This window comes from Myotis lucifugus, unplaced genomic scaffold, assembly GCF_000147115.1.
Source record: "Myotis lucifugus unplaced genomic scaffold, Myoluc2.0 scaffold_90, whole genome shotgun sequence".
Taxonomy (NCBI): domain Eukaryota; kingdom Metazoa; phylum Chordata; class Mammalia; order Chiroptera; family Vespertilionidae; genus Myotis; species Myotis lucifugus.
In genome coordinates, this window is record NW_005871138.1 from 256,761 (window position 1) to 268,703 (window position 11,943).

Sequence of the window (11,943 nt, forward strand, 5' to 3'; positions counted from 1 at the left end):
GGGCCACTCTAAGCTCGCTGGGCTGTCTCCAGGGCTCTGAACCTGACCTGTTTCCTGAGCACTGAATTGCCTGGGAACTCCAAGTGCAGAGTGGGGTGTGCCCGCCAGGCGGGGGGCTGGGAGGAGGTAGGGCGTCAGGGCTGCCCCTTCTCCACCCCGGTGTTCTCACGCCGCCCAGGCCACAGCCTGATCTGCACCGCGTCATCTGTGGTCTACTTACCATGGAGTGGCCCAGAAGGAAGACGGGCAGCCCCGGGTGGTCTTTCTGCACAGCATCCACGTGCTGTAAGGCATCCCTGACGAAAACGTGGAAGTCGGACACTACCATCCTCTCCCCTTCGCTCTGTCCATGGCCCACTGGAAGGGAAGGGGAGACGAGAGAATAGCAGTGACTGGAGGGCTGACTCCTGCCCAAGGGCAGCGGTTTCCTCACCAGGGTTACCAGACACGCTGCACTGAGGACCTGACTGGGTCATCTCACTAAACCGTCCCGACTGCTCTTGCACATGGGGATTCGTCCCCCCCAACGGTGCAGTTAGGAGGTTGTGGCACAGGGTGGCCAAGGAACTTGCCACCATCACACAGTGAACCATGCCCCAAACCCTCCCACACAGCCAGCTGCTCCCGTGGCCGTTCTCCAGGGACAAAGAAAGGCAGGTGCAAGGAGAAACTCACCAAGCCCACGTTTTTGTCAAGTGGCCGGGAGTCAGACCCATGAGGCTCAACATTTCCCTGGGTTTTCCCAGTTCCTGGACCCTCACGGTTCTGTTCCCATGTTAGCCTTTCACCAGGTGAAGTGTCACCTCACTCTATAGAAGGTGCTATGACAAACATAACACAAAACAGTCAAGTGTGCTTGCTGGAAATTTTCTCGACAAAACAGCAGTAAAACCGGGTCAGGTTCTATCCCTCTGGGATCTTATCTGCCACCTGCCTGGGCTGTTCATTCCCCCTCTTCTTTTCTTAGGGAGTATCTGGGTTTACCTCCCACCCCAGGAGGACATAAGTCTCTATAGAAACAGTACATCGTCTGCGGCTTCCACATTCAGGCTGAAAGCAGCTGATGTGATTGCTTGAAAATCACAGAAAAGGAAGAGCTCGGAGAGGACAGGGCCACACAACACAGTGGGAGAATCAGCGCAGCCCCTCCCTGCTGCTTCTGCGAGGAAGCTATTACAGTGGCGATTGTAACACTCGTTGCACAGATGAGAAGGGTGAGGACTCAGCATCGCCTGAAATGGACTGGCTGCCAGACCTCAGTGTGGTCAGACCACAGCCTCCTCTTTCCTAAGGTCCTGTCCCCCTCCCCATGGACTCCCATCCTCCCGCTGCCCTGCCCCACCTGCTCTCTGCCCCCTGCATGAAGGCCAGGGCCCAGGCCTGTCACTCTTTCAGCAGCACCCTCAGCTCCCTTGCCTCTCTGAGGATTTTTTCCCTTTTAAAATTTAATTACATTTAATTAAGTTTAATTTTGTATTGTGGTAAAATATATATAATCTAAAATTTATACCCTTGTAACCATTTATTAGTGTACAGCTCCGTGGTATTAGGTACATTCACACTTAACCATCACCACCATCCTTCGCCAGAACTTTTTATTTTCCCAAACGAAAACTCCATACTCATTGTTAAGGGCTGAATTATGTGCAAACCGCCCCTCCCCTCCCTCAACAATTCATATGTTGAAGTCCTAACCCCCAGTGACTACTTGGAGACAGGACCTTTAAAGAGGCCATTAAGCTAAAATGAGGTCACTAGAGTGGGCCCTAATCAAATAGGACTGGTGTCTTATAAGAAGAGGCAATTAGGACACAGACACACACAGAGGAAAGACCATGAGGACAAAGGGAGAAGACGATGGTCTGCAAGCCAAGGAGAGAGGCCTCAATGAAACTAACCCTGCTGACACCTTGATCTCTGACTTCCAGCCTCTGAAACTGTGAGGAAATAATGTCTATTGTTTAAGCCACCAGGTCTGTGGTACTTTGTTATGGCAGCTCAAGCTGACTAATACCTGCATTAAACACATATTCCCCGTTCCACTCCCTCCAGCCCCTGGCACTCACCCTTCTACTTTCTGTTTCTTTGAATTGGACTACTCTAAGAATCTCCTACAAGTGAATCCTACAGTTTTGTCTTTTTGTGTCCAGTTTATGTCACTTAGCATAATGTCTTCAAGATTCATCCTTGTTATATAACACATGTCAGAATTTCCTTCTTTTTTAATTTTCTATTATTTTTAAAATACATTTTTGAATTGATTTCAGAGGGGAAGGGAGGGGGAAGAAAGAGAGATATAAACATCAACGATGAGAGAAAATCATTGATTGGCTGCCTCCTGCATGACCCCACCGGGAATTGAACCATGGTTGCCTGGTTCATAGATCAACAATCAACCACTGAGCCACACTGACTGGGCCAGAATTTCCTTTTTTTTTTTTAAAGGCTGAATAATATTCCACTATATGCATATACCTACCACATTTTGTTTATCTAGTCAACTGTCAATGGACACTTAGGTTGCTTCCACCTCTTGGCTGTTGTGGATACTGCTTGCTGCTATGAACATGGGTGTGCGAATATTGTTTGAGCTATTGCTTTGAATTCTTTGGGGTATATACCCAGAGGTGGGATTGCTGGGTCATATGGTAATTCTGCTTAGTGTTTTGAGGAATGGCCCCTCTGAGTCTGAGCTGGAACATCTTTCGCTCTAGACTCAGCTCACAGCAGCCCTTCTCCAGCCTATTCCGTGAGGGCTGGGTGAGCATGAGCTGTGAGCCAGGCAACAGGACGTACTGCCTCTTCACACAAACTCAGTCACCAAACAAATTTGCCTCAGCATCTCCTCCAAATGTCCCCCTTACCCTAAAGCCTGTAAACCTACCTCCTGACTCTGGGCAGACACTATCACTCTTTTTTTAAAAAAATATGGACCAACCAACATGGCCTTCCTGACTTTTCCCCCCTGTGACGGCTTCCCTTCTTTACCAAAGTAGATTCTTCCTGATCCTAGTGGCTCCTGGCCCAGCTCTCCCTCCCTCCTCTCTCTCTCTCTCTCTCTCTCCTCTCTGGAGATACAGTAGCTCCCTAATATCATCTTATATTCAGTCCAAATTCAAATTCCCCGATTGCTGTTTCACTCTACCTGCAAGGTGCGAGAGAGAGGGCCTGTTTCTCTCCGCCTTACAAACAAAGCATCTTGGTTGCTGTTTGGATTTTGCTCATATAATAGGAGAGAAAGAGTATGTGGAGCATCTTCTTGCCCACTCCAGGGTTATAAAGGAATTCAGCCATATCGTCTGTGAATTATTTTATGGTTTTCATTTCCTTTTTTGTGTGATAATATACACACAACATACAACTTACACTAACCATTTTTAAGTGTCCAGTTCAGAGGCATTAAGTGCATTCACATTGTTGTGCAACCTTCACCACCAACTATCACAAGATCCATTTGGAGTTTATCTTGGTATATGGTGTGAGAGAAGGATCTCTTTCCCTACGGCTCTTTTTTAAAAACTTGAGGTGAAATTCATATACCATAAAATTAACCATTATAAAGCATACCAAGTAAGTGGCATTTAGTATATCCACAATGTTGTTCAGCCACACCTCTATCAAGTTCCAAAATGCAGAAGCGTCTTAATTGTCTCACCAGAACTTGCTAAGAGGTCCTTTATTATTTCACCGAATTGCGATGTCATCCTTATCATATGTGAAAGTTTCCTTTTCACTCTAGTCTATTTCTGGATTTCTGCTCAGTTCCCCTGGTCTGCTTATTCACGAACCAGCCCTTATCACTGGGCATGACTGTGTCCGCCTAGCCTGTCTACCTACTATGCCAGGAGACTCTGGTCATCTCCACGCTCTCCCATGCTGTGACTCTCATCCGAAGGCAGATGTCTCCCAGTCTCTGGCTCTGGGTTCTTTCCAGAGCTAAAAATCCACCTTGTCAAGCCCAGGAAGAAGGATTCCCCTGGCTGCCCCATGGTTCCTCAAGCAGCTTCTAAACGGCTCTCTCTTGGGTTCCATATCATGGTTAATGACCCCTATCCCCCTTCAGAATCATTCAGGCTCCAAATAGAGCTGTCATCTTTGAATTCAGTTCTAACCCTCTGTCCAGCTGGTCACAAAATTCTTCTGGATTTCTAGGTCACAGCCTCCCGAATCCGTCTCCTTCCTTCCACGCCTACGTTACTCACGGGACTGAGACGCCCGTTGCCTTTGAATTGGTGATAGCTTCCTACCCAGTCCCCCGTCCACCCCAAGCTCTCCCTGCTCTGACCCACTCTGCACTGTCCGGCATCCGCTGCTTGAAGCGCTCTGATCTGGTAGTGTCAGAGGGTCCCGCTGTTTCAGAACTCAGTCCACGCATTCCAGCCCAGCATTTGGGGCCTCCACCAAAGGCTCCCACTGGTCCCTCTGCCTTGCTAGAAAGCATGGTCTGAGAGACACTCACACACCTGCCCATTGTTTCTCAAAGCACAGCCACACTTTCCTGCCCTGTGGCTCTCATTGACCCCCCTCTGCAGTGGTGCCCTCACCCCTGCATCAGGCCAGGAGCAGTCTTTTAAGGCCTGTCTCAAATCCTATCACTTCTATGGAGGCAATTCTCTCAATACAGGTTAAAGTTTTCCCCCTTCATCCCCCAAAGCACTTCTTGTCTCTATTACATGTGAATTGATTGGAATCCCGCCCCCCCCACCTCACCCCCCGCCATTTCTCTCTTTAAGTACCACACCTACCGATCCTGTGGACTGAGGGTCTAATTGCAGAGTGGAGGCCCCCAACTGCACTGGCTGTGGAGGATTCTAAGGCCGGTCCCACTGGACTGAGCAGAAGAGAGTACTGTGAGCGACTGGTGATGTCTGCCATGTGAGTAGTGATGCATCGATGGGCTGGGGGAGGAGGTTCGGCACGTGTGTGCCCCATATTTGCCGGGTGATCCTTGATAGCCATGATCGTGTTTTCTTCATCTGCACATTCCTCAGGGCGCTGTGCACAGGCCCGGCAGAGGCTTGATAAACGCCTGTTGCAATGAACTGCAGGCCGTACTTTCATAGTGGCCACTCACCAGACATGCAGCTCCGCCCCTCCAGCTTTAGCTGAGGCGATACATTTCCTTTCCTACCACGGAAGCTGACCTACTGAGCAGCAGTTCTGTGTATGCAGTTAAATTCTTCTCTTCCTAGTATTTTTTAAAAGGAAGAACCTTGAGCCACAGACCTTAATCCAATGTATTTTTCGTTTTATTTACCCTGATTCTGCTATGTACTAACTATGTTTTTTATTCTCTGTATTTCGATGCTTTCATGTCTGGTTAAAGCTGACCCTAGAGGAACTGCCCTCCCAGGATTAACTAATTTCTAGAGACAGGAAAGAACTTGTCTTTCAAATCTAAAGTGACCAATCCAGAGCCCACACCCCCAACCACCTCCTCCATGGGCTCTCACACTCGGGGCCAGGATTTCCCTGCCCTGATCCACCAGAACCAGGAACTAGGGACGGCCCCACACTCCAGAGCCTGCTGAGGGGACTCAAACCAGCCAACCCTGAGCCTGCTGACCCTGCCTCACCTGTTCCTTCACGTAGAGATAGAGACGGCCATCTGTCCCTCTCTGCCCACCATCTGAGCAGGCTGCTTATCTCCCAGCCCCGAGGGATGGAGCCTGGGCCTGCAGTTGCCAGCTCACCCCCTGCAGGTGTAGGCACAGGAGAGTGGCCCAAACAGATAGGGAGGCGGCCTGACTTCTGCCAACATAGCGTCAAGTCCCTCTAGGCCACCAGGCAGTGTGACCGGGCAGTGCTAGCTATTGCACTGTTCAGTGTGACAGCTAGCCACCGGGCCATGGGTCAGTTAAACTTAAGTTTAAATAAATTAAAAAGAAAACTCAGTTGCTCAGTCTCGCCAGCCACATTTTAAGGGCTCAGCAACCACAGGCAACTTGTCTGGCGGCTGCCATATTGAGCAGGGCCAATGCAGAATCTACCTATTGCCACAGAAATCCTGGGAGGCAGGGCTGACCATGCTTTCTGTTCAGGAGGCACTGTGCAGCATGAGGAAAAACACCGGCATCCATTTGCCTGCCTTTGAAATAATGCACCCTGATTCTTTCTGATTATAGAAGTAATACATGTTCAAGGTAGGTATATGGGAAAAACCAGGAAAGCATCAAGGCAGCCACGGAGTGTGGGGTTAGGTGGGACGGCTCTGGGCTTTAGGCAGCCTCGGGCTCCCCTGTGGGAAGGCCTCACACGGGGTTTTCAACTTCTTTGTGCCTCAGTCTCCTCATCTGCAAAGTGGGGGTGTTAGTCCCTCCTTGAATTGTTTGTAATATTAACTGAGAGAATCTGTGGTAAGTGCTCAGATCAGGGCTGGACAGAGAGGAAGTGGCAAGTAAATAAAAATTGTGGAAGTGAACATTTTTTTAAAAAAAGAAGGTAACAAACCATTCCTCCCTCATCAACCAGAAATAAGAACTGGTATCCCTGCTTTTCAAAAGTTCGTGTTACCCCACTTCGCTCTTACAAAAAAGACCCACGTCAGTTCCTGTTTTCACTAACTGACAGAAACCCAAAGAGGATTTTCACTTTAATGGAAAACGGTGAGAAGTAAAACGGGCGTTCAGGCTTGTTTGGTAGCAGCTGTTACAGAGGCAGCGGCACCCTGAGCAGTGAGAGTGGCCCCACCTCGGAACCATACTTAGCATCTCAGCATCCAGCTTTTGATCCGTGTGAGCACCTGCGCTTTAACTCCACTTATCCTGTGCATCCGTTAGCAAATGTGTCTTAATGTACCAGAAAGGCCTAAGGAAGCTCGTGAGTGTGTTCCACTTAGCATAAAACTAGACGTGATTAATTGCTTCCATCGCGGTGAATGGAATTAAAGACATAGTGCATGTGCTGAAATTTGGGTCTGGGGAAGCTCAAAAAGTTTTCCATATAAATTAATGGTAATCGTATCTTCACTTTACACCATTTTGGCTTACAACAGATTTCAGAGGAAAGCTCTATTTCCTGATAGCAGGGGAAACATGTATTAGTAAAGTTTGGTTTTATTTCAATGGCCTGGCAAAATGCTCTACATGAACTGACTCAGGAAAAACTCTAAGACATAACATTGAAAAAAAACACCCAAAACTCAAATTGTGGAATGACGCCTGCATGGCTCACCACTTACATTTTTCACAAACCCACAAACTCGTATTATTTCCTGTGGCCCCGGGAGGCCATCTGTCCTGCATGTGGCTCAGAAAGCTATCTCAGCGTGGCCAAGGCAGGCTGGTGCGACCTCCTCAGGCCCTTCCCAGACCAGACAAAGCCACCTGCTATGCATCACTCTGCCCTTTGTCAGGCCTGAGGCTCATACTAGGGCACCCATGACACATGGACTACAAAAGGGCAGAAGGTATAAGTGAAGGTGGTCATGGATATGCCTTCCAGCAAGACCAGCCAGGGAGTGTCATTTGACTTCTTGCTCAGTCAACACCCCATTATCTCATGGTTCCTAGGGGCATATGTTTGGGCGTGGGGTGAGGGAGTGGGGTGAGGGAGAACGTCAGTCCTCCAATTAGATAAGACCTTTATCTAGCTGGGTTGCTGCAAGAAGATGGTAAAAGCTCTTTGCCACTGAACAGACATGTCCTCAATACCTGTTATGTGCCAGGTCTTGGCAAGGTACCAGGGGCCTAGAGTTGATTTTTAACTGAACATATAATGCATGAATATTTCCCCCACATTGTTACATAATTTGTATTTGGGATTTATAATGACTGCATGTAAGCCGGTCAGGGGATAAAATAAAAACTCACTCAACCACTTTTTATGGTGGGGCACTGAGCTCGCCTTCAGTCTTTTGCTATAATAAATAATACTACGATGAACATTTCTATAGATGTTTATAAAATTGTTAGGATAAACTTGGAAAAATGAGAATTCACTCATAGAATCAAAAATGCTTTTCAACTTGGTAACTTTCACTGTCCCTAGCAAAGTATGAAAATGTGAGTTTCAGCACATCCTTGTCAGCTTCGGGAGTTATGTCTTTGTTTATTATACAGGAGTGACAAACCCACCTTCTTCCCATTGTGGTACTTGCTTCCAGGTAAAAACCTGACAGAAAGCCATTGTTTTGGTCTGAAGAACATGTAGCCCAAATAATATGTTTTCCTTCCTTCCTTTCTTTCTTTTCTTTTCTTTTTTTTTTCTTTTTTTTTGTCAACATATTTCTCTACCATTGATAGGGAGAGAACCATAGTATAAGTCACTCCGTTTGGGCTGACTCACTTGGAAATCAAGATTGCAGGCAGAATCCGTGTGACTGCTGGAGCCATATCAAATGCACCCCCCAATGATATGACAGAAAGCCCACTCAGCGGCCTTTACACATCAAGCCATGCCTTCCAGTTCCAGCAGACGTCCTCATGATTGTATGTAGTTTCTGCTTCCAGTCTTTAACCTCAACGCGTTATTGGAACAAGGATGCCAGCATCCCCATGTTTCCTTCCTACTTTAGGCCGCAATGTAATTATGCTGCTTAAAATTTAGATATCAAACCTGGTAAGTCTGGTTCGTTTTCCATGCTCCTGTGAGATCCAATAGCAGAAATCCCATTAGCAATGGCGCACTATGCCACAGTGTAAGGAAATAAGACCAATGACAAGTTAAAAGCAATGGAAATGCATTCTTAAGCTAAAAGGCTGTATGTCCACTTGCTGCCAACACAAAAGTATGTTGGGTCATCAGCTGATACATCCCACTAATGCTAAAAATGTCTTTGTTAGGTCCCAGGAGCAGAGAGTGTGGGAACAAAGGGAGATTCAAAGCCACGGGGTAAAGGGACTACAGAGGTTGAATTGATCCAGGTTAGACAAGAACTGCATGCTGCCAGGCTCAGGGCAAGAAACAGCCTATGACCAGGAGGGCTGCTTCCACCGCTCTTTCTCTTTTTAAAAACCATGCATATGGCAAAAAGTCCAAGATCACAGTTTGTTGGCCTGGAAAACGGTTTGTTTCCCGCAGCAAAAGCCATTCCTTCTCTGTTTGTTGATGGCCCCGGGTGTCCATCGCGGACACTTGGGACAACACATCTTTGTCTTCCCAACTACCGCTGCTCTCAGTCACCTCTGACCCAAGAAAAACATCTCCCTTTGTAGCTCTCCGCAGCATCTAAGATCTTACAGAGGACATAAAGGCAGAACTTAATCTCGTTACTAATTGACAACAGCTTGAAAAAGATGCCAGAATTCAACATATGGGCCATGGAAACACATTTCAGCTCAGATTTTTCCTTTAAGCTGTTACAATATGCTTTATAATGCAACCAGCTAAAAGGCTGTTAACGGTGCGGCATTTTAGAAATAATGCATTCTCAGGATTTCAAATTTAGAGGGTTTATTTGAAAACATCCTACTCTCCACTGTATAAATAAGAGGAAACAGCATGACAAAAAGTGTCATAACGACGGTTCTTGGCTAGGTCTAGCAAGATGAGCTTCCTTTTGCATCACGCTGTAGACTGACGACTTGGTTTCGGAGAACTGAGGGAGGCTTGTTCACGCTGTCTGATAAGCTGCCACCTTCCCAGGTGTCATGCCCCCGGGACATTTCTCCCGGTTTGGTTCGTTTGTTCATTTGTTTTGTCTCATGACCTGGTCGGGCTCTGGGCGATTCTGGGCTAACCAGAATCCTCCAGCAAGGCTAGACCTTTGCCTCAGATCTCCCTGATGACTACAGAAAGTACCCGGGTTTATAAACAGGCAGCAGCTGTGGGGTGGGAAGAGGCATTCACGATCAGAGCCTTCCAGGATGCGATGAGATCAAGGAATAAAACAACGGTAACAAAATAACAGGAAGCGCTGCAAATTCCGTAAATAACACTTGAGGCAAATTACAGAAAACCACAAGATCAGCAGTCATAAGGGTTTAAAACTTCAGGAAAATGCTTCATATAAAAAACACTTCCCATACTTAGAACCTGACAAAGGGGGAAATGTCAAAGGTATGGGCAACGATTTGCCAAATTAGACAAATTCCTGACCTGGCTCGGGTTTTACAGAATACTTCATTTGCGCATGACTTTCTCTGTGTCCTTACGAGTATTTTTGTTAAAAAATAGGTTATAGAGACTATGTTTGGACTAATACATTCACCTCCACACCATAAACCCATGGGTTGGCAGTTTCTGGAAGACCCTATACAGGGTTCGGCATCAGATTCAAATTCTGCTGCTACTTTTCAGCCGTGTGAGCTTGGGCAAACTCCTTCACCACTATGATCCTGGTCTTCCCAACAAATTGACATCAGAGACAACTGTATTTAGCTGGCAGGTTGCTGAAAGGTTTACACGAGGAAGCAGGTGACGGTCGATGCCCAGAAAATGTTAGTATTCCTTCGTCCACCGTTTGTGACCCCAGGAGTGAGAAAGCCTGCTTTGAAACCAGGACCAAGATTTCCTAGCACGGTGTCTGTCTGTCCTCCACGCACAGTCCTTCCCCCTGAGGCCAAACAAGGCTTTCTAGTGAGTCACTGCACCCTGAGCACACCCTGCCTTGGGCCACTGTGGTCAGGAGCTCTCCTTGGGAGCCAACCTGAGAGGACGGAAGGAGAAGGCTGAACGGGGCTCCAGCTTCTTATGAGACTGGCTGTGGAATGTCCAACTACTGCCCACTGTAACAACAAAAGTGATTATGACATTTCTAAAGCAAAGGCAATGGATCTGAAGAGCCCTTTACTGGAGCAATGAGGCTTCTGTCCTGCATCAGAGCCACGAGACAATTCCTAGGATGGGAAAAATTAATTCTCAGAAAGAATTCCAGGAAATGCTTTCCATCCTATTCTGCTACCTATGCCTTTTGGAAATACACCTGGACACTTATCTCGGTCACGTGGTAGGCTGACTGCAATGTAACCCTGCGGCCCCTCCCAGCCAGGGCTGGATTGGGGCTCAGGCTTGCTTTGACTGACGCAGTGCAGCAAAGGTGATGTTTGGCCAGGTCGGAGCCCAGGTCCAATGGGTCTCGTAGCTTCTGGAAACTGTGCTAACATAATGAGGACAGGGACCAGCCTAGGCACAACAGCCAGATGATCCCCAGACCAGAAGCGTCTTACCGATCTATAGCCGAGTCCAGACTAAACTCACTGACTCACAGGATCATGAGCTAGATAAATCGTTGTCTTAAGCCACTCAGTTTTGGGTGGTGTGTTACACAGCAATAGCTAACTGACTGACTGGTTACTGTGACAATGCCCCTGGGTGAGAAACCCGTGGCTCACTTTAAACCGGCCCCCAGAGAATTCTGTTTTAGACCCTGAAGCTTTGGCAGAGAAAGCTGTTCTCCTGCGAGACACCTGGGGTTTCCTAGTCCACAGTGTTGGCCTGTGCCAGGGGAAGAGCCACAAATAATAACTTGGTCAACAGGCGTTATCTGCAGATTTCCTTATTCTACGTTACAAAATACAGGAATACGGTCTCACTATTCCCTCAGCTCGCCAGCCCTCTCACTTTGACGAGCATCCCTCTGTCTTTTTCTACACACTCACACTCACACGTCTCCACCTCGGTATAACTTTGTGCAATGGTCTTTTTCTTCCCATAAACAGTACTCTAGCTTCCCCCTTGACAATCGTCTTGGAAAACCTCCCATAGCCCAACTCATGGCCGTTTCCCCTCCTTTTTAACTAGTAAGGGGTTAGCTCTCTGCTGTGGGCGTGTGGGCTGTTTCACTAGACCAAGGTGCACACATACCAGGTCCCTCTGGGGTGGAAACAGCAACGTGGCATCACTGGTCAAGTGAGCATTTTAAAGGGAAGACCAGGGCAGAGGGAGACTTTTCAAAACCCACAGGCCAGTGAACTGACCAGTCCTGCAAACCCAGCTGAGCCGAGTCTGCCCTGTCACCTCACTCCTCTCTTGGGCCCCATAGCCTTAGGTGTGCACAGCACA

General features: G+C 47.7%; 1 protein-coding gene across 3 annotated transcripts in view; it reads right to left on the reverse strand.

The window, feature by feature from the left end:
- The window catches only part of MGLL (monoglyceride lipase), a 102,431-nt gene that overhangs the window by 31,598 nt on the left and 58,890 nt on the right, over positions 1–11,943 (reverse strand). For all 3 annotated transcript variants that reach the window (XM_006091300.3, XM_023756143.1, XM_006091298.3), the window contains exon 4: positions 221–357. In XM_006091300.3, the coding sequence (XP_006091362.1) occupies positions 221–357 (137 nt within the window). The remainder of the gene's footprint in view (positions 1–220; positions 358–11,943) is intronic.